The 27310-nt window shown below is 42.0% G+C and overlaps 1 protein-coding gene across 1 annotated transcript in view; it reads left to right on the top strand.

The window, feature by feature from the left end:
• Window positions 1–2420: 2420 nt before the first annotated feature.
• The window catches only part of INKA2 (inka box actin regulator 2), a 68557-nt gene continuing 43667 nt past the window's right edge, over window positions 2421–27310 (top strand). The window contains exon 1 of the mRNA XM_077294896.1: window positions 2421–2763. Coding sequence (XP_077151011.1) covers window positions 2719–2763 — 45 coding nt within the window. The 5' untranslated portion in view covers window positions 2421–2718. The remainder of the gene's footprint in view (window positions 2764–27310) is intronic.

Raw genomic sequence — 27310 nt, 5'->3', positions numbered from 1 at the left:
AGAAACACTGTCTTAAAGTTATTAAGGAATGCCTATTTTACCAACGCAGGGCTTCCCTAAGTCCTTAGAGAAAAGGCCTAAAGTGGCCTAGCCCAAGATGCTGTGTACTTAGTTGTCGTCACTGAGTCGACTCATGTCAAGCTGAACAACGCGTGCAAGAGTCACCAACAACAGATCCAGAGCTGTACTGCTCTATCTAGACTTTCTTCAATGATTCACAGCTTCAGTTCCACCCAGACTCTCCTTCGGCTACTCTTAACCACCCACCAACCACCAAAACCCCCTTGCTCCAACCCAGTCTCTCATTGCTGCCCTCTACTGGCCAGATCATATATTACATCACAAATCTCCAACAATACAGTAAACTGTGATTAACCATTACTTCTTGGTGACCTTGCGGCCATCTTTCAGCCAGGGGTCACCATGGTGAACATCAACATAACGTTATTGAAATCCCATTGTGCCGATCAGAGCAGACATAGAACTCCCTCCTTCTGCAAACCAATAGCTGTCACTATTGACTTCGGCATCGGAGGGGTTAAAGAGATCAAGGCTAGCATTGATTATGGGCATTGCTGCAGGGTGTCAGCTCTCTTATAGTGCAGACACCCTCTTTTTATCATGCCGGCGCTCAGAGCGAACCCGCACCATCAACACACCGTACATGTATATGATAGACAAATGAGACAACACCAAAGGGTTTGGGGCTGCTTTATTGCCTAAGTGCCTAGCCATCTTGCAACATCTTCACAGGAGAATTTATGGGCAGTAGCCCATGATGTTAAGCTGAAAATACATTGTGAGGTCTAAATGATCTAGTGATAGATAATGTATAACTGGTCAAGGAAAGTTGAACTTGCTAAACTTATATATTTTTTTCAACTTATGTGACTAAACATCTATCAGATATTTATGACATATCCTGTTCCTTACCATTACCTAAAGGCATCAGACAGGAATTGAAAAGACCACTGTCTTGCTAGAGTCAACGTGGCAAATAGAAGGGATAGCTGTGGCCTGAACTCTGTGCAATAAACACACTGGACACAGTGTCACTGAGAAGGGTAAATAGTACCCCGAAAAACAGTGTCTGCGAATTGAGATTCTGGTTTGGCTATTATCCTAAGTCATGTGAGAAGGCTCGTTAAAGGGTCAACATTGACTTGTAGGATTGTAGGATTGCTACCTTCCAATAGGTGGCACTAGAGTTCTAGCTCTCTTCCTCTCTGAAGAGACAATTTGCATAATTAGCATATTACCCAGAGGAGCATTGCGGCTTTAAGTCTCCTCATCTCGGCATGCTTAGCATGTCGATCTCCGCAAGGAGAAACGCTACTTCTTGGATAACGGTCTGGCGCCTCTCACACAGCCGAAACAGATCTCCGCTTTGCACTGACGAGGGGCAGTACCCCGAAACACAGTGTTTGCAAATTGAGATTCTGGTTTGGCTATTATCCTAAGTCATGTGACAAGGCTCGTTAGCGGGTCAACATTGACTTGTAGGATTGTTACCTTCCAATAGGTTGCACTAGAGTTCTAGCTCTCTTCCTCCCTGAAGAGACAATATGCATAATTGAGAAGGGTAAATGTCACTTATCAGGCAGAAAACATTAAATTTGAGAGTCCTCAGTGGTTGATGCCTTTTAATGGCTAACTGAAAAGATGGTAACAACTAGCAGTTTTCCCGACTACTCAGGTGTTTGTCAGGCATAGATCAGACATGTCGTCACACAGGAGTCTCTCAATCGTGTATTGATCTTGTGGAAGTGAATACCGCTGCCTTTACAGCAAATCCTGCTGAGATTTCTTTTTGGTTAGACTTGTAAAAAATAAAACATCCATATGAAATCAGAGGAAAGCCAGAGATACAGTAATAAGGTCTGTACACTTTCATGGGTTGCGTTTTGTGTTTGTAAATTTAGGAGGGTGTTCAGAGGTGTGATACTGATATGTGTATGAACCCTTAGTACTTTGTTTTATACAGTGTTTGTGCATCATGTTAGATCCTTTGTTGGCGTTGTCCATGCCAGGCTGTATATACAACCCAAAGTAGTATTTAATAGAAAAAAACATGAAAACTGGTAGGTAAACAATTAATAGGATTTGCTGTAGATCTCAAACACCCCACAAGAGCTAGCATATAAACGTTAAAGTTGTGTTCAAAACATGTCACCTCACTAGTGTACACCCAAGTTACAATCAGTTGTAATCTGTCCAGCCTGTACGCTATATCTAATGTTTGCTAGTTCAAGAGGAAAGCACATATAGGATGTGTAGTGCTGGGTTCACACAGAAGGGTGAAGTGTGCTTTAGCAACCCCCTCTTGTGGGCTTCATGTTACTCATCAGCAGGGCTTGTCTATTCATTAGGAAGGATGAGCTGCCATTGGCTGTAGAGGAAAGCGGCTATCCCTGCACATTGCTCTCAGCCATGGGAAAGGAATCAGACTGTCAAGCAATCTACTCTGAGCTACCACATTCTCACAGGAGGAAGCAAGAGCAGTAAAAGAAGAAGAGGAGCTCCAAAGTGATGGTCCTGTCCTGGGGGATTCAATGGACATTGATGTCATAGAACTTCTACATCATTAATATAAGTATATGAAGACTGAGAGCTGAGCTGGAAGCAGCCTGCAGGAGACAATGTGCTACCAAGGCTGGGGCACTCATTTCTGACATTCCTACAGGGCAAGCACATGGACTTCCACAACTGATCACATTTATGAAGAATATGGACCAGTACCTCAGAAGGTTGAAGCAGGAGCTGGTAAGAAATCTGTTCACACAATAAAATACATAGCTTATGCCTTTGTTACACAATGAATGGACAATACAGGAAGGCTAAAAAGTCTAAACATTGTAAGAAAGAATATATGGTAATACATGTTTGAAGTTTGCAATGTTATCTTTTAGTACAGAAGTGTTACAATTTTATTTAATATCACAATTATTTTCTTCACTAAAACAAATTAAAACATCAGATCTAATATTGCGATAATTTGCCGTATTAAAATGAAAACATGTAAAACATAGGCTGTCTATTTTAAATACAATCTACAAAATATTGCAATCATTTGCTTTATTAAAGCAGCGACCCTGAGGTTTATTGCTCTTCTGTACATCCTGTATGCATTAGAGAAAAGAATGTATACACAAAGAGTGCAGATGTCCTGGCAAGGCTGGAGGCTTTTCTGAAATCTTTCTCTTGCTGGAGGGGGGGCAGTGATTTGAATGTCTGGACCCTGAAGGCTACAGAGTGTTAGAAACAGAACCTTTTACCTATCAATGCTAAATAGTAGTAATGTTTGAAGTAATGAATCTCAAATTAATGTCACCGAAGAACCAAGCATATATAACGTGCCCAAGATTGTGTAGCAAGGGTTTATGTAACTGTGTAAGGCTAAATCTAGGACAGTTGGAGTGCCATGAAGACCAAGACACTGGAGTCAATTCTCCTTGTTTAGAATACTTGCTAATCTAATATACTTCTTGTTTCAACACTTCTGACAGATCTTTTAGGATATGACAGTCATTGACCATGAGAATTACTCCAGCATCTTTCTAGGCATAGGGTTCTTGCTTTCAAGAGAATGGACATACTTCAGGGTGCTTCCGAAGCTCCATAAAACCGAAGCTAAAACAGTGTCATTTAGAGTGAGAAGTTATTTTGGTTGTTAATGTGCCGAATTGTTTAAGAACATAATAGGCATGTGAAATTATGCTGACAGTAGAATTGGGATGGATGTCGCATTCATAAATCATCGGACTGCCCATTTTTAAAGGTTTCCCTTGATGCTCTGTTTTGCAAACATTCATCAAATTTGTTGACTTGCGTCACATTTTCAGAAGTATTTTCTAAAGGGCAATACTTTCCCCAAATTTACATTTGGACTTATGATTTTTTTTTTATATTTGAAGCAAACTTCTTTTCCAATGAAGAGCTCTAGTAAGAGTTATATAAATGTCTTTCATTGACTATAAAGGCAGTATATGGAAAAAATACATTCTAGAATACCACAATGAGGAGATGTGGCCTAAGTTACCCATTCAAACAGACAATAAAGTAAAGTGTGTGGGAAAGAAAGAGTTTGAGGTATCTAAGTTTGGAAGTTTCCTTTCTAGCATGCACCTGTCTCGTTTGGAGGTGAATGACACTACTCTGTCCTAATGACAAAGCTGAGCACACATTGACAGAACATTGCATGGCTTTTGTGATGGATCACAACAGCTGCCCCGGAGGAGAGTTCTCACACTACTCTTACTGTTCCAGGGCTAGAATAGGTTGGGTACTGACACTCTGTGTGTTTTATGATCCCTTTTATGTGAATATTTTACAGGTATGTACTAAGAGAGTCTAATTTGAAGGGACAGTTACATTTTTTTTAGTAGAACTACTTCTCTGGGGTCATATATAACCATTGACTTCAATGAAATACCCTAGGTCTTGATACTTTCTGAGGTGCCAGGACTCTCTGTAAGATTTGTGTACAAAGTAAAAACTTGTCACTTTGCTTGCCAGAAGAACATCAATATCTAGCTTTCATGACCCTCAGGAGGATACATTTATAAAACAAGTTGTGTGTTGATAAGAACTCAGCTTTTTTTCTGCACAGAAATCGGTGAAGAGCATGTGTTCATGTGTGTTGAGCTCCTCCTAGTTTTTTTCACCCTCTTCTGAATGACAGTCACTGATGTATTCAGTCACATACACCACAGACAAAACACAAGAAAAAAAAAGAGCATATACCCTATAGTAAGTAAATAAGTAAGTAGTAATAATACATGTAAATAAGATACGGTACTTAGTTAACAATATTTTCATAAAAAAAGTGTAAAAGCCCTCCCACCGCAACAAGGTGTACCCAATCAGGATGGTCCTATCCTGTCTCTGGTATTATACTTACTTTTAGTCAGCCAACCTCAAAGTGAAAAAGAACAGAGCAGGACAAAGACCCGACAGATCAGACACCTGCCCATGGGAAGCAATATAGTTGAAATGCCTAGCTCAGAAAAGGGGGCAAAGCCCCTGTTTGTACAAGGTACAAGAAACTACAGAAAAAAAACAAAGAAATGAGCCTGAGCATAAGTTGCTATGAGTTAAATGTGTAGGTGCACATTCACATGGTTGCCATTTCACAGACAAAACTCAGTAAATAAATAAAATTAGCATATACCCTATAGTAAGTAAATAGTAATAGTACAAGTAGATGACATGGGGGACATAGTGAACACTGTTTTGATCAAAACATACACAACAGAGTGGTAACAAGGTTTTGTTTCACCCAGGGCAAGGATTCTAGATGGCTGTCCTAATCTTGTATCTAGATAACCTGTGCAAAGCAATGCCAAATAGCTGTCATAGGCCAGAGATGTATAGTGCCAGTTATACTGAGATATACTGTGCCCAACCAAACTTTATACCTTCGTAAAATGATTTCTGTTCTGTACTGCCAACTCAAAAAAACAAAAGAATGTTTACATGACACATGCCACCAGCTTTACATTTATAGAAAATCAGATTGCAATTACCATGAGTTGAACATCTGTCTTCCTCTCTCATGTTACTGCTGTTCATTTCCGCAGCTATTGACAGCACATATAAGGGGGTGATAGTATATGTCTTGTGCTGAGTCAGACTGAACTTAAGGCCGGGGTGACACCTGCGAGTTTAATGCGAGAAACTAGAGCGAGTCTCTCGCATCAATACCCGGCACTGCCGCCGGCACTCGGGACCGGACCCTGTGGCTGCATGTATTCCTATTCAGCCACACGCTCGGGTCCCGAGTGCCGGCGGCAGTGCCGGGTATTGATGCGAGAGACTCGTTTGAGTTTCTCGCATTGAACTCGCAAGTGTGACCCTGGCCTAAAAAGACATTTCACTATATTTTTTTAAATTTAAAATGAGAATCTCCTCTAATATGTGCTGCTCCATTGATTTTCAGACAGTTTTTCTTTTTCTTCTGTTCCCCTCTGTTTCAAACTTATACCCCTAGGTAATAATTATGCAAATTTTCCCTTGAACCTACTGGGCGTGTACCACACAACTTCTCTGTGGTCATTTGCTTTTTCTCCTCCTTTTCTGGCCAATCAAAACAGAGTCCACACAAGTTCTATGGTATAGGTTGATAGGAAAATTTCATTATTATTACTAAAGGGGAAAACTTCGGAAAGGAGGGGCACAGAAAAAAAAGAAAAACTGTTCCAGAATTAGTGGTGCTGCATGAACTTGCAGGGATACTCCATTTAACTTAAAGAGATTCTTTTACTATTTTTTAAAGTGATTTAGTCTTATTTACTATAGTTTGGAAAGGTAGCTGTCATGGTTCATGATTAAACAGAAAAATTCCATTTGTATTGGGCTTTCTGGCTGGGTCTACACAGAAAGTTGCATAAAAGTTGGAGCCACAATGCAAGTTATTTCCTGTATGGAGAAAGGTCACTTGAAACCACATCAGAATTATCAGCCATAGTAATGGATTATTTTAGACGTGTGACCCTGGGCAAAGTAAAAAATGAGGCATGAAATGCTGAAACACGGTACTAAGAGTGACACAATATGTACTATGGTCACAGTCCCAGTACGAAGACCAATATTGCAAATAATACTACTATACAATGCACAAGTAATACCACCAAAGTGGAAGCTTTACCTTTCAATAGAGACTCAGTAATGTTATCATGCTGTTTACTGAATAAAAAACCCATGTTGTTCACACTCATTTTTCTTCTCCATTTTGCCCAGACCACCATGGAGAGTTTGCTGCTCAGACATCTTTGGCTCTTCAGTTTTCCAGTGAACTTACATAATTCCCACATATTGCTGTGAACGATTCTAAACATGTTGCTGCCCACTTGCCCCTATTACTCAACTTGGTGTGACACATAATGTTATAATTCTGTGCAAGGCATTAGTTTTACGCCCATTTTTCTTCACAAACTAATGTTTCCTCTCTAATCCTCTCAGAGGCCACAAACAATAATAGTGCCCCTTTTATGCCCCTCACAGTAACTGTACTCATATTAGTACCCCTACACTGTAATAATGCCTCTGTTCCCCTTGTACAAAGTAGTATTACCCCTTGGTAACCCATGATAGTAGTAATGCAGCTTTGATAATATTAATGCCAACTTTCTGACCTAAAAAGTAATAATTATTAATAATTGTGTGCTTTTTCATTATGTGGGGAAAGAAGAAGGGTTGTTATTACTTTTTGCGGGCACTATTATTAAAACACTCTTTCTGCCTAAAGCAATTATCACAGCCCAAATTGTTCCTGATAGTGCCCTCTTTTTCACCAGTGAGTAGTATGACTATTTTTTTTTTACCCTGAATGTACAACAGATGTAGCAGCTGAACCCAGTTTTGGACTGTGGGGTCAGCGGTCTGTCACTGGCAGCACAATTCAGAGCCATCATTGGGTATGTTGCGCTGGCACATTAATGTATTGTGCATGACTATTCTGGCTCATAGGCTGAAGGCCTGAAGCACCTCATGGCCTACATAATGGCAGGATAGAGAGCTTATACCCCTGCTCTGATCATTATTCCCATGATTTCAGATGCCATGTTGGGATCTGACTCTGATAGGAGAAAGTGGCTATAGCTCATTTTTAACAGAGAGAGAATGGTACATCTCATAGAACAAATATAGTAGTGATCGGCATTCTGGCATTTTTTGGTAATCTGGGTCACTTGGCTCCCTTCAACAAAAAGAGACGACTCTTTTGGATCCCTATTAAATATGTGTTCACCAAAGGTGAACATGGCTGAAACGCTGCCCACCCAACCTACTTGCAGACAGCCAATTAAATTGATGTGTGAGGTCTGAGTTTGGTTCCAGTGGGCAGAGTTTTGGCTGCCAACCACCGTCATTTTATGCCCAGTGAGAGCCATTCAGAGAATTTAGTGGTTCTTACTTCGGTGGCGGCTCCCATCACTCCCAGCATAGAGTCGGCTCTTTGTCTCGCATCGGTCAAGAACAGCCCATGACTAGATAGCAGCAATGCCTAATAGAGAGGATTGTGAATATGCTCCTCAGCATCTTTTCTCTGCGTATATGGTGTGCTTATTATAGCTGAAGGTGCACTTCAATAAAATGAGTGAGCCAAAGCTTCTGTTTCACTTTAAATCTGAATACTTTCATGTACAATATCCACATTAGAAAATAAAATTGGTGTATGTATTCATTTATGCAGAATTTAATAGTAGTAAATTATGTAAGATCAGAATAAAGCTGAGGATAAGCAGCATAGCTAGATACCAGGGTAAAACCCTCCGGAATACATAGAAGATCTACATCCTTTATCGTAGCATAGAACGAGGATGATGAACACGTTCTGACATGCCCTGCAGAGTCTCCGCAGTAAAGCTGTGTATTGGATTTGCATGAAGGCTGAAGGGCTTAATTAACCACCTCTGACTCTCTTGACAATTTGCATAAATATATTTTTAATGGTGGGGGTCACATGTATCTTCGGCACTAGCTCCAAAAAACAGTAATTACATCTTTTTCAATCCCTCTTTGAAGATGGATTAAATGCATCCAGAAGAATACGATGGCATCGTCAGCTTTGTATAGAAATGGCTTCAAGTTTTAGTTAAAAATCAAAACTTTCTCATTGAAACACTTCATCCCTGAGTATGTTTTATATGCTGGTTAGCTAGCATTATATGCCATCATGTACCATTGAACGGAAGCAAAACATTTAGTTACAGACAGAACTGCATGGAATATTATTATACTTTACATTTTAAAGTAATATTTTCCATTACTTGGACTTGAAATTATAATTCCTGAAGAGGCAATGTTACAGCGCAACGGTCAGTTTTGGTTGACATTTCAGAAAAAGCTTGTAGATAGAACAATATATGACACTCCCAATGGATTGGCGGATGATAAGGATTCCACTCCGTTTTTGACATAATATAAAGGTACTCGGCATTCCAAGTAATAATGATAACCGTTTATTTTATTAGACAGCACCCCAGTTAATGGGATTACTTGGGAATTTTCTCAGTTAGGCAACCAGGAGCTGACTTTCAATCAACATGACATCGGCAGAGAAACCCCATCAGCAAAGCAGAAGAGAAGCTGCTCTGTTGACATGACACCCCCGGAAGCAGAAGAATCACAGGCAGGAGCTGTCTATTATCACTGAGCCGGCAGACACTGGCGGTTTACAGAACAAATAGCAACTACCTGCCTGTAAGTTCTTAGCCTCATAAAGAAAAATAGGCAAAGTCCCAGATAACCCCCTTTAAAAACACAGTGACCATTTGGTCTGTATTCACACAAACAAATTGCAAACTGTACAAGTATGTAAAACAAGCAGAATAAAGCGCTGCAGCGTTGTGGCATCAGCCGCTGGTGGGAAACATGGATTAAACTTTGCAGTCCATTTGTCCACAGAAGTTCTGGGATAAGAGACCGAACCGTCACTGTGGGTTTAACTAGGATTGCTTTATAATAAAATAATCTACATCACTATTACTACTTGGAGTGCTTATTAGCTTAAAACGGAACCTCTTAGTAACGTTATCCTGCCCAAGTAGTGTAGCCCTTTAAAAGGAACCTGTTAACCCCTCCCAAATCATTAATATGTTTGTGTAGCCCTTTAAAAGATAAGTTAGTTGACCCCAAAGCACTACTCCTCCAGCAAGAAATCGAGTTTTGAAGATGTTTTTGGAAGGGCATTGGGTGTGATCATGCACCACTTGCTTCTCAGCGTCATACTGTATTTTCTACCTAAAACTAAACCGAAAAAAATGAACTGGAGTACAAGTTGGTATGCATGCAAAATAGGAGCATGTTCACACTGGCCACAAAACAGCCAAAACCCAAGACAAGGCAGGCCTAGAACCCCCCCGGGAGGGCAAGCCCTCTAAAGGTACCGTCGCACTAAACGATATCGCTAGCGATCCGTGACGTTGCAGCGTCCTGGCTAGCGATATCATTGTGTTTGACACGCAGCAGCGATCAGGATCCTGCTGTGATATCGCTGGTCGTTGATTAAAGTCCAGAACTTTATTTGGTCGTCAGATCGCCGTGTATCGTTGTGTTTGACAGCAAAAGCAACAATACCAGCGATGTTTTCAATGGTAACCAGGGTAAATATCGGGTTACTAAGCGCAGGGCCGCGCTTAGTAACCCGATGTTTACCCTGGTTACCAGTGTAAAATGTAAAAAAACAAACAGTACATACTCACCCTCTGATGTCTGTCACACGTCCCCCGCCGTCCGCTTCCTGCACTGACTGTGAGATCCGGCCGTAAAGTACAGCACAGCGGTGACGTCACCGCTCTGCTCTTAGGGCCGGCGCTCAGTCAGTGCAGGAAGCGGACGCCGGGGGACGCGAAGGTGAGTATGTAGTGTTTGTTTTTTTACATTTTACACTGGTAACCAGGGTAAACATCGGGTTACTAAGCGCGGCCCTGCGCTTAGTAACCCGATGTTTACCCTGGTTACCCAGGGACCTCGGCATCGTTGGTCGCTGGAGAGCGGTCTGTGTGACAGCTCTCCAGCGACCGAACAGCAACACTGCAGCGATCGGCATCGTTGTCTGTATCGCTGCAGCGTCGCTTAGTGTGACGGTACCTTAACACATAAGATTTGATGGATTCAGTGAGCATGGTCCCTACATGAAGATGTATATATCCAGAATGACCTCAGTGAAATGCCCCTGACTCAAGGGTGCAGAATCTATTGCGATCATTGGAATAGGTCTTGACTGGTGATTGGCTGATCCGTGGATGTTTGGGTCTGTCGGTTTCAGACAAATTTTTTTTTAAAGTTTGTTTCTGGTACCAAAATGGTAAATGAATAGGAGCCTGAACATCAGGTGTTTCCCACACAGGTTCTGATCGGCAGCAACCTATCACACTACCGCTGGTCTGAGCGCTGCGATTCCCACGCTGTCCACAAATGACAGCATGTGAGCCAGCAGCTGTGACTGGTGGTAAAAAGGTTACCAATGTTCACAGGCACCAGCTGATGAGAGTACTAGTCTCATCATCCTACGCCTGGTCTTGTTGATAGCACCAAGAGCAGGCGAGGCTGAAGAGAGTATTCACCAGCTGGTGCCTGTCCATATTAAGAAATATGTTGGTGAGATAATTAGTGTAGTGCATGTGTAGCTTACTGTACATGTATTTATTAAATAAATAAAAGAAACAAATGGCATGGGTTCCCCTTCATTCTTGCTAACCAGAGCAGGTAATGCTGACAGCTGCTGGCTGTAGCCCTCAGCTCTGAGATTTATCTTGGCTGGTTATTAAAAATAGAGTGGTCCCCATTTATTTTAATTATTTAAATAAGTAAATAAAAAAAAAAACATTGTAGGCTCCTCCCATGTTTGATAACCAGCCAAGCTAAAGCAGACAGCTGGGGGCTGGTATTCTTAGACAGGGAAGGCACCATAGATATTGGCCCTCCCCAGCCTAACAATAGCAGCTCGTTGCCACCCCAGAAAAGGCGTATCCACTAGATGCACCAATTCTAACGCTTTGCCCAGCTCTTCCCACTTGACCTGGTGCAGTGGCAAGTGCATCAATTTTCGGGTTGATGTCAGATGTTTTATGTTCGCTCACATCAAGCCTAGGGCTTAGGAATGGACATGTGTCTATAAAGCACCCCCATTACTAACCCCATAATCAAAAGTAATAAAGACACAGACACAGGAGAAAGTCCTTTAATTGAAATTGGAAGTCCTATTTAGTGCAGGTAAGGGTGTGGCCTCCCTTCCTTTGAGCTGGATTTAAAAAGCTCCCCATTAGCTATGTCTGCATGTTTGGGACCAGGTCCTGTTCAGCCCTTATTCACACAGGATGTCATTATGATGCATGGCAAGGTTTTAATATTAGAGGTTAGGACCATCCAGAACTTGGGCACATGTTGTCATTGGTGGGATGGCTTTTACACCTTTTTTGATTAAAACGGTGTTTATTAAGTACCTTATGTTATTTATATGCATTATTGCTTTTATTTATTTTCTAACAACAGGGTATTTTTTAATTTTGTTTCTGTCATGGGTTTTTCTGTATTTTCTACCAAGTAGCACCCTCCTGCAGTGCCCCAGAGTCCTGGTCGTTGCAGTACTGATGCTCCGCCGCTAAGGGGAGTGTTGGTACGTCTGATGGCACTGAAGGAGTTCACCTGACCAGGTATCACAGACACCAATACACTTCATAGTCTGGCCTCCAGGGGGAGCTAAGGGCGCTATGTATTAGGCCACTCCTCACAATCTGGTAAAACTGGGGGTTAGATAGAAAGTTAGACAGAAGCTGACTGGGTTGGAACCAGGCAACATCCTGTGGCAGAGGGTGTTGCAGGGGAAGATTCAGGGGGGTCCCTGTCAGGGGTGGGATCCTGACAGAGGCCTAGCAAAAAGGACAGAATGTTAAGGAACCGCGCCTGCACTACATCGCGGCGGTATCTCAAGAAAGGACAAGAAGCGAGGTTTTTTGTGGAGAGTGAGAAACAAGATCAAAGCAAAAAGGAGATAACACCAGTAGGAGTCGTGCTGTAAGATCGAGGCAACATCCTACTGAGGCGCGTAGCCGGTGGCCGGAACGCCGAGGTAGTATTTGGCTCCAAGCATTACTTCAAACCAACGACAGGACAGTTAATTATAGGTTGGCTGTCTCACCTAAATCACCTAAGCAGACATAGGGGGCAACTGTGGGAGAGGGGCGTCACTAGGGTCCCGGAAGAACTCCAGGCCTACCCGTCATATGGGTGCGTCCTATCCATATCATCTGGGGGACGGAGAAGAACATCAGAACAGACATAAGTTGTGGGAAAGAACATCAGAAGCAGACACAACAGTTGTGAGGACTATCCCATGGTGCTCAGCAGGGAAGTACTACAACACACAGGCGCTAGAAGGTAGGCACAGATTTCCACCTGCAAAGGGAACAGTGGAGGTGCCATCGGACCGGCCGGTCTCAGACAGCCCTGTTAACCGTACTCTGGATTGAGGATCTTGAAGCCTTCAGTAAAGAGGTAAAGAGACTGCAACCCTGTGTCCTCGTTATTCATTGCGACCTGCACCATGCACCACCACCTACAAACTTTCATTGGACCGCCCTTAGCAGGGTCACGGCCCGGGTCTAGCCACCGTGAGAACCCCAGAACTGAGACAGAGAGGCCCGGCACTGAGTACCCCGCGGCCCTGTGTCTGGGGGCGCTCCACTCCCCTGGCTGTTTTCTCTGGTACACTGCAATACACTTGACACCTCATCCTAAACTTCCTCCAACAAGCTTGCTCTTAGGACATTGTATAATTTTTGCCTAGTCTATGTTTGGTCTCAGATATTCTGGATATTTTGCCTGCCCAGGTATTTTGCCTGCAACAAATGTGGCCAGTCTGGCTGCTGTTGTGGTCTGAAGAACACTTGATCTGATTTCAGGAGTGTTTCAGGGAGCCCTGATTGAGAAACGCTGCCCTAACCAATGGTAGGAATACCATGGAACCATATCAAACGTTAGCCAGAAGCCTTGGATACAAGCAAACACCAATAGAACATTCCCTCAATAAATCTACAATTGATCTTGGTGGAAAAAAAAAAATCTGTGGATATTTGTGGCTAAATCTAATGATTAGTTCTTCCTCTTGTGCCTTCCAGAAAGTAAATGAGTTACCGTCCATCAATGTCCCTAAGCCATATTCTTTAACAGTACCTACATCTGGGAATGGAGATGGACATTTGTATCATTGTTGTACTTCCTATGTGTGCAAACAAATCATTTTATTTTAAGGGTCCTGTCAGCTCACGTTTGTATTACTATTTTTATCCACGGTATAACAATTCTAGCACATCTTTAAATCTAGGCATTCTACTGTTCCTCTATTCGTTCTCCTAGAAATGTATGGACAAATGACAACTGAGTGTTACCCATGTCTAGGGGGTGTGTGCCTTCCTCCTCTGACAGTCAGATCTGATTGGACAGTGTGAGAGTGTGTAGAGACACCCCCCCAAATGGTAACATCCAGTTGTCAGTTTATTCAGGCATTTCTAGGAGGAATAACAGAGGAACATCACAAGGGAGATTTTAAAGAAATGGTGATCTAGAGTTGTTATCTCAAGGTGAATGCAATTATTTACAAAAACAGACATGTCATAAAATTTATCAGATCCTCTTTAAATCTCATATCTAGGAGTAATAATACTAAAGAGTGCCTCTAATCCTACATAGTGCTGTATTGGAAGGCTATAGCCTAAATTGTTTGAGCTTCATCCTAATCGAAAAAAAAGCAAATATTGCAGAGAGACTTGGTGAGTCAATATTAGCTTTTCTGCTAAATCTAGCTGTGGGTATGGAGTCAGGGGAAATGAACCTTTTGCCAGAATGGTGTGCAGGATGTTACGTTTTGGAATCTCTGCTTCTGTTGCCATTGACCTACTTTAACTTACGGCTATTACATTTCAGTTTACATGGCAGGAAAAGCTTCAGTGCAACAAAATATCATTGCAACAGAAGGGAAAATATTGAAAAGTGATACTTGGTGACAGACGATAGGGATCAGTTTCTCAAACGTGGCCACTAGGCATCTACCCTCCCATAGAATACTGTTATTATGTTACTTTTTCTTATAAAATTGTTCAGTAAACTGTTTAAAGCTTTGTATAGTAGTAGCCTTTATTGCATTCTATTCTTCAATAGTGTATTCTTGAAACTCAACCAACCTGTCTTTTATCAGCTAACAATGCACAGTATAGACTACCTCTCTACTTCTTGAACTTCTGTCAGGTCTGCCTTCATGTTCCCATGTTGTATATACAGTGGGGAAAATAAGTATTTGATACACTGCTGATTTTGCAAGTTTTTCCTCCTACAAAGGATGGAGAGGTCTGTAATTTTTATCATATGTACACTTCAAGTGTGAGAGACAGAATCTTAAAAAAAATCCAGAAAATCACAATGTATGATTTTTACATACCGTATATACTCGAGTATAAGCCGACCCGAGTATAAGCCGACCCCCCTAATTTTGCCACAAAAAACTGGGAAAAGTTATTGACTCGAGTATAAGCCTAGGGTGGAAAATGCAGCAGCTACCGGTGAATTTCAAAAATAAAAATAGATGCTCCATACCATTCATTATTGCCCCATAGATGCTCCATATAAAGCTGTGCCATATTAATGCTCCATACCATTGATTATTGCCCCATATATTATCCATATATAGCTGTGCCATATAGAATGCTCTGCACCATTCATTATGGCCCCATAGATGCTCCATATAAAGCTGTGCCCCATATACAATGCTCTGCACCGTTCATTATGGCCCTATAGATGCTCCATATAAAGCTGTGCCATATATGCTCTGCACTGTTCATTATTGCCCCATAGATGCTCCTTTATAAAGCTGTGCCATATATGCTCTGCACCGTTCAGTTTGGCCCCATAGATGCTCATTATAAATCTGTGCCATATATGCTCTGCACCGTTCAGTTTGGCCCCATAGATGCTCATTATAAATCTGTGCCCTATATGCTCTGCACCGTTCAGTTTGGCCCCATAGATGCTCATTATAAACCTGTGCCCTATATGCTCTGCAGCGTTCAGTTTGGCCCCATAGATGCTCCACATAAATCTGTGCCATATATAACGCTGCTGTTGCTGCAATAAAAATAATAAAACACATACTCACCTTTCTTGCTTGCAGCTCCCCAGCGTCCGGTCCCGGCGTCTCTCCGCACTGACTGATCAGGCAGAGGGCGGCGCGCACACTATATGCGTCATCACGCCCTCTGACCTGCAAAGTCAGAGCGGAGAGACGCCGGGAAGATGGAGCGGCATGTGGATCGTGGACAGGTGAATATGCGATACATACCTGCTCCCGGCGTCCCGCTCCTTCCCCCGGACAGATGGTCTCCGGTGCCGCAGCTCTTCCTCTGTCAGCGGTCACCGGCACCGCTGATTAGAGAAATGAATAGGCGGCTCCGCCCCTATGGGAGTGGAGTCCATATTCATTTCTCTAATGAGCGGTCCCACGTGACCGCTGTACAGGGGAAGAGCTGTGGCACCCGGAGACCGTGTGACGGGCAGGGGAGCGTCAGGATCGCCGGGACTAGGTAAGTATGCCTCAGCGCCCTCTCCCCCTCACCCGCCGACCCTGCCACAGACCGTGACTCGAGTATAAGCCGAGAGGGGCACTTTCAGCCCAAAAATTTGGGCTGAAAATCTCGGCTTATACTCGAGTATATACGGTAATTGATTTGCATTTTATTACATGAAATAAGTATTTGATACAATAAACAGAACCTAATATTTCATACAAAATCCTTTGTTTCTAATTACAGAGGTCAGATGTTTCCAGTAGTTCTTGACCAAGTTTGCACACACTGTAGCAGGGATTTTGTCCTACTCCTCTATACAGATCTTCTCCATACAAATCTTTAATGTTTCGGGGCTGTCGCTAGGCAACATTGAGTTTCATCTCCCTTCCAAGATTTTCCATTGGGTTCAGGTCTGGAGACTGGCTAGGCCACTCCAGGACCTTGAAATGCTTCTTACGGAGACACTCCTTAGTTGCCCTGGCTGTGTGTTTTGAGTTGTCATGCTGGAAGACCCAGCCATGACCCATCTTCAATGCTCTTACTGAGGAAAGGAGGTTATTGGCCAAAATCTTGCAATACATCACCCCATCCATCCCTTCAATACAGTGCAGCTATCCTGTCCCCTTTTCATAAAAGCAACCCCAAAGTATGATGTTCCCCTCACCATGCTTCACGGTGTGGACAGTGTTCTTGGGGTTGTACTCATCCTTCTTCTTCCTCCAAACACGACGATTGAAGTTGATACCAACAAGTTAGATTTTGGTCTCATCTGAACATTTATTATTACCATTAAAATATCACGACTCAACACACATAGAAATCAGAACTCCCAGCAGGGCCAATCAACCATATATGCCACAAAAACTGGAGACTGATTATGATCCCAAAAAAATCAACCAGTACAACTGGAAATGCAATGCAAAAAACATAATCAGACATGTGGGACTTTGTATCCCTATCAATGCAACCCTCGTGGATGTTAGTGGCCTGCTGGTCATTTTGCAATGTTTTGGCACTGTTCCTCCTTTTACTGCTGCTGGGTTGTTGCCTTCCTATGACCCCCTCCATGTCTCCTGGTGTACTGGCCTGTCTCCTGGTATCTGCTCCATGCTCTGGACACTGTGCTGACAGATATAGCTAGCCTTCTTGCCACAGCTCACATTGATGTGCTATCCTGGATGAGCTACACTACCTGAGCAACTTCTGTGGGTTGTAGACACTGCCTCATGCTGTGTCATACCTCTAGGGGTGAGATCAATGACAAAATGCAACAGTGACCAAAACAACAGCCCAAAAGGATGAGGACAGAGAAATGGTCAGTGGTCGGCTCCAGCAGAACTACTCCTTTATAGGGTCTGTCTTGCTAATTGCCTATCATTTCTTCCTGTTTCATTTGCACATTAGCAGGAGAAATTGATTCACAATCGATGTTGCTTCATAACTGGACAGATTTATTTCACAGAAGTGTGTTCCCTTTATATTTTTGAGCAGTATATATATATATATATATATATATATATATATATACATACAGTACAGACCAAAAGTTTGGACACACCTTCTCATTTAAAGATTTTTTGTATTTTCATGACTATGAAAATTGTACATTCACACTGAAGGCATCAAAACTATGAATTAACACATGAGGAATTATATACTTAACAAAAAAGTGTGAAACAACTGAAATTATGCCTTATATTCTAGGTTCTTCAAAGTAGCCACCTTTTGCTTTGATTACTGCTTTGCACACTCTTGGCATTCTCTTGATGAGCTTCAAAAGGTAGTCACCAGGAATGGTCTTACAACAATCTTGAAGGAGTTCCCAGAGATGCTTAGCACTTGTTGGCCCTTTTGCCTTCACTCTGCGGTCCAGCTCACCCCAAACCATCTGGATTGGGTTCAGGTCTGGTGACTGTGGAGGCCAGGTCATCTGGCGTAGCACCCCATTACTCTCCTTCTTGGTCAAATAGCCCTTACACAGCCTGGAGGTGTGTTTGGGGTCATTGTCCTGTTGAAAAATAAATGATGGTCCCACTAAATGCAAACCAGATAGAATAGCATGCTGCTGCAAGATGCTGTAGTAGCCATGCTGGTTCAGTGTGCCTTCAATTTTGAATAAATCCCCAACAGTGTCAGCAACAAAGCACCCTCACACCATCACACCTCCTCCTCCTCCATACTTCACGGTGGGAACCAGGCATGTAGAGTCCATCCATTCACCTTTTCTGCGTCACACAAAGACACGGTGGTTGGAACCAAAGATCTCAAATTTGGACTCATCAGACCAAAGCACAGATTTCCACTGGTCTAATGTCCATTCCTTGTGTTCTTTGGCCCACACAAATCTCTTCTGCTTGTTGCCTGTCCTTAGCAGTGGTTTCCTAGCAGCTATTTTACCATGAAGTCCTGCTGCACAAAGTCTCTTCCTAACAGTTGTTGTAGAGATGTGTCTGCTGCTCGAACTCTGTGTGGCATTGACCTGGCCTCTAATCTGAGCTGCTGTGAACCTGCGATTTCTGAGGCTGGTGACTCAGATAAACTTATCCTCAGAAGCAGAGGTGACTCTTGGTCTTCCTTTCCTAGGGCGGTTCTCATGTGAGCCAGTTGCTTTGTAGCACTTGATGGTTTTTGCCACTGCACTTGGGAACACTTTCAAAGTTTTCCCAATTTTTCGGACTGACTGACCTTCATTTCTTAAAGTAATGATGGCCACTGCTTTTTCTTTACTTAGCTGCTTTTTTCTTGCCATAATACAAATTCTAACAGTCTATTCAGTAGGACTATCATCTGTGTATCCACCAGACTTCTGCACAACACAACTGATGGTCCCAACCCTATTTATAAGGCAAGAAATCCAACTTATTAAACCTGACAGGGCACACCTGTGAAGTGAAGACCATTTCCAGCGACTACATCTTGAAGTTCATTAAGAGAATGCCAAGAGTGTGCAAAGCAGTCATCAACGCAAAAGGTGGCTACTTTGAAGAACCTAGAATATAAGACATAATTTCAGTTGTTTCACACTTTTTTGTTAAGTATATAATTCCACATGTGCTAATTCATAGTTTTGATGCCTTCAGTGTGAATGTACAATTTTCATAATCATGAAAATACCGAAAAATCTTTAAATGAGAAGGTGTGTCCAAACTTTTGGTCTGTACTGTGTATATATATATATATATATATATATACTAGCTGAAGAGCCTGGCGTTGCCCGGGCATAGTAACTAACTATGGTTAGTTATAACAAATTTTAATGATTATCCTTCATCCCATATTCCCGTGCCCATATACCCGTCATACATATCCTCCATCTCATAGTCCCATGCCCATATATCCATCATAAATAACCTCCATCCCATAGTCCCATGCCCATATACCCATCATACACATCCTCCATCCCATAATCCCATGCCCATATTCCCATCATACATATCCTCCATCCCATAGTCCCGTGCCCATATTCAAATCATACATCATCCATCCTATAGTTCTGTGCCCTTATACCCATTATGACATCATCTTTGCAATGGCAACCATTCTGACATCATCGTCACCATGGCAACCTATTATGACGTCATCGTTACCATGGCAAACATTATGACATAACCGTCACCATTACAACCTATTATGACATCATCGTTGCCTTGGCAACCATTATGACATAACCGTCACCATTGCAACCTATTATGACATAATCTTCGCCATGGCAACCATTATGACATCATCTTCGCCATGGCAACCTTTATGATATAATCGTCGCCATGGCAACGAATTATGACATCATCATCAATACACAGACATTTATATATATATATATATATATATATATATATATATATATATATCTATATATATAATTGTCTAAGGGTTTTTCCGTCTGTCTGTCTGTCTGTCTTTCTGTCTGTCTGTCTGTCTGTCTGTCCTGGAAATCCCGTGTCTCTGATTGGTCGAGGCCTGGCGGCCTCGACCAATCAGCGACGGGCACAGCATGGCGACGATTATGTCATAATGGAAATCCCGCGTCTCTGATTGGTCGAGGCCGCCAGGCCTCGACCAATCAGCGACGGGCACAGTATCGACGTAGATGTCATAATGGTTGCCATGGCGATGATGAATTCATAAAGGTTGCCTCGACCAATCAGCGACGGGCACAGTCTGCCGCGAATTCTGGAATCATCATTGTCCATATACTACGGGGACATGCATATTCTAGAATACCCGATGCGTTGGAATCGGGCCACAATCTAGTATATATATATACATATATATATCTATATATATAATTGTCTAAGGGTTTTTCTGTCTGTCTGTCTGTCTGTCTGTCCTGGAAATCCCGCGTCTCTGATTGGTCGAGGCCGCCAGGCCTCGAACAATCAGCGACGGGCACAGTATCGACGTAGATGTCATAATGGTTGCCATGGCGACGATGATGTCATAAAGGTTGCCTCGACCAATCAGCGACGGGCACAGTATCGACGTAGATGTCATAATGGTTGCCATGGTGACGATGATGTCATGAAGGTTGCCTTGACCAATCAGCAACGGGCACAGTCTGTCGCGAATTCTGGAATCATCATTGTCCATATACTACGGGGACATGCATATTCTAGAATACCCGATGCGTTAGAATCGGGCCACAATCTAGTATATATATATATATATATATATATATAAAACAGCATGACATGACATTTGCTTAAATTGAACTGAGCTAAAGTGCCAGGCACAATTCGTGGACAGGTGTGCTGCTGTTCCTAAAGGAAGGCAGACATATTTTTCTAATCTTGAACAAACTTTTATAAGCATTTCCTTATATGACCAATTGAAATGTAGCCCTACCGCTACAACCATGGAAAGATGGTAATAAAAACACATGCAAGCATAATTTAAACCAATGTACGTAATGTAAAATCAGATATTTGGTCTTTGAAGAAGTGGAAAAGGTGCTATTCTCAGACCTGTTGTAAAAGTTTACTATCCGTTAGATTTACAGCACAGCTGCAGCTGTACTAATAGAAACAGGATAATATTCCATATTGCATCCCACACTACAGTACATGGTACACTCTTATCTTTTCGTTCTTTCTTTTTTCTTTTTTTCCTTTCTTTTGTTTTTTTTTGCTCTGTATTATCTTTCTGAACAACTCACTTTTGTATCACCAACATTCAAGTTGACAGCGATAATTGGGAACTACAGGTCCTGTTCTTTACGGGGTTCAAGATCACTTCTCACAGCCAAAAACTTCTTCTCATTTACATTTAAAGGGATTGTCCGTTATTAAAAGCAAAAGCTTGATTTCCTTAAAAATAGCAAACGCATTGTTACATGACACTCCATCCCAATTCCACAAAGCTTACCGCCAGTCTCTGTTGACATAGTTGTAGCAGTGATTGACATGTCTATAGCATGTGACCACAGCAGCCAATCACAGGGCTCAGTGGTGATGATGTGCTAGATGGCACAAGACCGCTGATCCCATTGATTGGCTGCAGAGGTCACGTGATGTGATGTGATGTCACCGCTGCAGCCCTATCAACAAAGACTGGAAATGAGAGAAGAGAGGCATCTCAGGAGCGTGTGGGGTAGGTCATGATGCCTTTGTTATTTTCAAAGAGAAAAGGACTATTTTTTTTTTTAAATGGACAATCCTACTTTAAGTAAATAGACATGAAATGCAAAACCAGACTAAGAAAATCAGATCGTTATCCATTTCTGAACAACCATTGAAAACATTCAACAATGGTGTCTGACGCTGCAGTCAGCAAGTGACAATGTGTGTCTCGGACATGGTAGTTTTTTTTTTGACTCATTTTCAATATATATAATTTTGCAGGTGTGTTTAACTATGAACAATGGTGGGTGTCTGTCATCTCCAGCTGGCCTTTCTCATGTCCTTCCTCTCCTAGACAGTCTTACAGCTTCCGGTGAACACATATGGGTTTATTCTTAGTATTTCCCACACACAAAAGCTAAAAATGAGCAAGAAGACATCGGGATCTGAGTGCTCAGCGACATTTTAGTTGAAAAGAAACATCATCTCAAGTCATTCCCTTTATCAGCACTGAAACAGTTCAAGTCTTTGGTCCACCAAAACTTACTGTTGGAAAGGGTGGATTTGACAAAGATTTGTAGCCAGAAAGTTCTTGCAGCTACTAATGACTTTGATACAGATCGTTATTACAATCAAAATGCGTCGCTAGTTTCCCCTTGTTCACTTATCATGAGGTGCATCCACCATTGTGATTTTAAAATGGATTAATAAAGCCTGAAATTTTAAGGAGCTGGAACCCAACCTTCCTTTTTTTCTACAGCTACTAATGACACCATAATATTGAATTAATATTTTGAGTCAAATTGACATGTCTATGGTGACTTAAAGTGAACCAGTCAGCAGGATTTTGCTAAGTAAACTACACTCATTGTCAGGTTGGCAGTTTTAAACTGATTAAAATGATACTTTGGGTACAGAAATCTGTGTTGTGGTTCTTGTGTAATCTGTATCAGATGTTTTCAGTTCATGAGATGCCCGTGCTGCGGGGCAGGATTGCAGGCAGAGTCTTATCTTCCTGCTCTAAGCCAGAGAAACCAAGAAGAGACCTGCCCACAGGCCGCCCCGAAGCACAAACAGCCTGTCTCTCTCTTTCTCTATGATGAGGAACATTCTAACATTGACTACACAAGAACCACAAGATGGATATCTTCACCCCAGGTATCATTTTAATCAGTTTAACAGTGGCAACATGACAATATTTTCTGTTTTTGGCAGTTACTAGGCCTTCTCCACAAAGCAAGGAGCATGAATTAGCCATGTCGGCTATTTTGAGTACATCTGGCCTGCAGCTGGGCTGCTAGAATGGAATGCCAGCCATACTTGCCATTTGTTTCAGATCTTATGACCATGAAGATCATGATTTCCATAATATGCGTCTTTCTGTTCATAGACCGTTCCATGGCCTGGGGTGTATATCTACCGTATGTACAAAATATCTATTTTGAAATACTTGCTATCCATCATGTGATTAAAACACAATTTTCTCCTAAATAGTACTGTATAAGGTAAAGCTAGGATGAGATTTTGAATGGCACAAGAATTCAATAATACTTACTGCTAACTGCTCTCATTCTCCAATCTAGAACCTGTCAGCATCAATAGCAAAACTGTTTCATAAATTAGATATAAAAATGTAATTTGCAACATTCCTGCAGTATTGTTGTTAGATTTTAAAGGATTCACTCAAGATTTAAAGGGGATTAGAAAAACAATTCTACTAGGGCTTTATGCATGGCTGTGTGGTATTGCAGCTCAAAAACAACCCATAGCCACAGAGACATACAAATATTTTGAAGGGTTATTATCAAAATCACAATGTGGTCTTATAATAATACACATATATTTATTTAGTTGTGCCAATATAAGCATTGCCCCATTTTGCATGGGGCCTAAAGGCCCTTTTTACCCTCCAGATGCCATTGGATCTATGGTGGTATAGTTCCACTGCTCCTGGTTGACCAAGCACACTGCAGTCTAACTCAGCCAACCTCCGTACAGAATAGCGCTGCTCTGCCTCCAGAATGTAGTCTACCTTTAGAATACACTCTCTTCAGTTGTGCACTATATGATCCTGTACATAATTCTGTCTGGCCAATTTTTATTTTCTAACCATCTTCATCAGTATAACTTTCTGTGTGTTTTTGCATTGTTGCTTTGTTAGTTGATTTCAAGCAGAACAAAACAAAACTCAAACTGTCCTGCACTTTGCTCAGCCTTCAAAACGAAGCTTGTAATCTAGGCAATGCAGGCTTGATACGTAAGCAGGGCTGAGCTGTGTTTGGTGCCTGCAGCTGAGTGATCAGTGATGTGAAAAAGTGCTGCTCTGTTGATGCTCATGGCAAAGGTAATCGTGTGTCATATGCATCAATGGAGCGGCATTTTTGTGTCTAAAGTCTGCACTGCCTGGTTATTACAAGCTACATTATGAAGTTACAGAAGAACAGAATGCAGGGCAAGTGATCTTTGCTTGTAACCAGTTAGCACAAAAATAATGCAATGACACATAGGGATCTTTACTGATGTATATAGCAGAAGATAACATCAGTCTGGCAGAGTTGCGTACAGGGTTATACAGAGCCCAGAATAAAAGTGAAATCCACACTTAAGTTAGCTTTAAATGGGTTGTCTAGGCATAGGAAATTGATGACCTATCTACAGGATAGGGCATCAGTAGCAAATTGATGAGAGTATGACAACCAGAGCTGGAGATTCACAGAGGGCCAGACAGAAATTAAAGAAGACAAAAGGCACAAGAAAGAAACATTATGTTGATCTCAGGCTTTATATTAACAATTAGTTATCTGCTTTGTAAAAAATAATTTGTGTGAATACGCCTTAAACTGATGACTTAACTTAAATAGTCTTTGGCAAGGAATTTAAGCAGTGATTCTGAAATTCAAAAGTAAGCACAACAGCCTCACCAGGTCAGATAGATCTGTTTAATAAAATATTGTGAAATCTGCTTCCAGATACCCTTTTAAAGTTAATCTGTCATGTACAATAACACTATTAACCTGCAGATGTGAGGTCAATCAGCAGGTAGCATTCTGACACCTGCGACACCTGCACGGACAGCCCCTCTGCCAGGAGGAATGAACTTTATTCCCCTCCAGCAGCTTTTGGCTTCAAGTCTTGTGGGTGGTGCCGGCACGGTTTTAGTCACCACTCTGTGTATAGAGAATGGTGGCTGTAACCGCAGCCCTGGCACTGAGTGATTGCTGGCCTTAATGCTAACTCCGCTATCAGTCAGTGCCGGGGGCGCGATTACAGCCAGCGCTCTCTATACACAGAGAAATTGTGCTGGCGCCACTCCTATGACTGGAAACCGAACACTGCTGGAGGGGAATAAAGTTAATTTATTCCTGGCAGCCAGGCTCTCAGTGGAAGTGTCACACAGTGTCAGGGAACAATTAAACTGCAGATTGATCCCATATTCACAGGTTAATAGCGTTATTTTACATGACAGGTTCCCTTTAAAGAGATTGTCCACTACTATTAAAAATTTTAAATATAGGCCCAAGTAGTGCTAAATTGCTGCAGTGATCACAAGGCACCCCCCACCAGAAGTGGAAGCCAGAAGACCACTGACAGCAGCACAGTGCAAAGAAGCAATGAGGGTCCAGTCAGCAACTTTTTTTTATTTTAACACTGCAGTGGATCTTATTTTAAAATGTTTAAAGGGAATCTGTCCCCAAGTTTTTACCGTCTAATCTGAGAGCAGCATAATGTATAAGCAGACGCCCTGATTCCAGTGATCTGTCACTTACTGGGCTGCTTAGTGTAGTTTTGATAAAATCACTGTTTTATCAATAGGAGATTATCACTAGAGGACTAGTAGCCCTGCGCTAGGTAGTCAAGTATGTTCATGAGCTCTGTATAGCCCCGCCCTCACCACTGATAGGCAGCTGTGTACACTGTACATGGGCAGAAAACTGCCAATCAGTGGTGTGGGCGGGGCTATACAGAGCTCAGCATTCAGATAGCTTGTAGATCTGCAAGAGAGAAAACATAGATTTTATCAAAATGACAGCAAGCAGCCCAGTAAGTGACACATCGCTGGAATAAGGGTATCTGACCCTACATTATGCTGCTCTTAGATGAGGTAGCAAAATCCTGGTTGCATATTCCATTTAATAGTAGTAGACACCCCTTTAATAATGTAAGAATATAACCCTCAGACCAATATAACTTGTGCACTCATTAGATATATAACTGAAAAGCCATGTATGGTGGTTCCAATTTACCATAAGAGAATAGTGAAAGCGTTAAGTCCTGCTACCTAGAGGGCTGATTTATCTGGATTCCTTATAAATAGCCTGTGCCATTCTTAGCAGTACATAATGCAGAGAACCCGCTGGGTAATGGGGCATAGGGTTAGTATCTATTTCAGCGAAGACTTCCTCCTGAGCTCGCCAGCAAAAACTTAATGCATCATTACTAGCAGCGGTTCCCGGGTCGCGACCAGTTGACATATGGTTACAGGTTCCTAACTGCGCCAATCAGACCTCAGCTCCCTACTTAGCCTCATGACAGGAGGGAGGCGAGGGGCTAATGAAGTGGCAGCACACGCTGAGCTTTTGATGAGTGGGTATTAGAGCTGGCTTGCTGCCATTGAAGTCCAGCTCATCACAGCCTGTCAAACCTAGTTAACCTGTTCTGTGCTTCGGTTTTCTTATTTGAATGCCGTGAATATCTTTTTTTATAGCAAATGTAAAAAAATGAGTATGCTCCTCAATGTTATAGTCTCTACCATGGTACAAGATGCCATTTGATGCACCCTTTCAAATTATATTTGAGGCTAAAATACATTTTGGCAGTTTGTTTTGATAAAAAATGTTGCACCATTTGGATTGTTTAGGGACTTTGTTACTCTGCACATTTAACCTTGATGTGGTCTGTGGTCATAAAGAGAAGAGCTCAGAAAAAGGTGGATAAATGAAATAGGTCTTCAGAGGTGGACGAATCCTTTAAGAAATTGGGAAATTAAGAAATCAATATCTAGTATGTACAGATTTGATTTTGAATGGGAAACATCAGATATGACTAAACTATATTTTCGAGTTACCTGCAGCCACTCCCCCCCATAGTCCATACTTTATGATGTTCACATAGAGCATACTGTAAAGTGCTTTGACATTGTGACAACTCAGTATGAATTTTATTAAAACGCCATGTTGTCTATGATCAGCAGAACAAAAGGGAATTGAATGTGCATATATTATGGTGAATTGGATGTCATGCCCACAGGCTGAGGAAAGTGTGTCTCCAATGTACAGTATACACAACATATAGCAGGTTTTCCATATTCGAGATTTTCTCTAGGTAGGGAAGATTTCTGACTCTAAAATAACAATGTAGTTCCTAAAACTGTGTATAGTAAAGAAGGACAATATAACAGGTGGGGTAAATAAGAAGCCTTTTGTGTTCCAAAATGGTTCCTAATGTTCTGCAGCGCCCCAGTCCTGGTCGTTGCAGTACTGTGGCTCCGCCACTATGGGGAGCTACGGTGCGTCCGATGGCACTGAAGGAGTTCATCTGATCAGGTATCACAGACACCAATACATTTCACCGCAGGGCCTCCGGGGGGAGCTAAGGGTTCTATTCATTAGGCCACTCCCCACCATAGTGGGTAAACTGGGGGTCAGGCAGGAAGTTAGATCAGAAAGCTGACTGGATTGAACGAAGCAACACCTGGTG

The sequence above is a fragment of the Ranitomeya variabilis genome, chromosome 3 (assembly GCF_051348905.1).
Source record: "Ranitomeya variabilis isolate aRanVar5 chromosome 3, aRanVar5.hap1, whole genome shotgun sequence".
Taxonomy (NCBI): domain Eukaryota; kingdom Metazoa; phylum Chordata; class Amphibia; order Anura; family Dendrobatidae; genus Ranitomeya; species Ranitomeya variabilis.
Note: the sequence above shows the minus strand (reverse complement) of the source record. Positions and strands in the feature narration are given on the sequence as shown.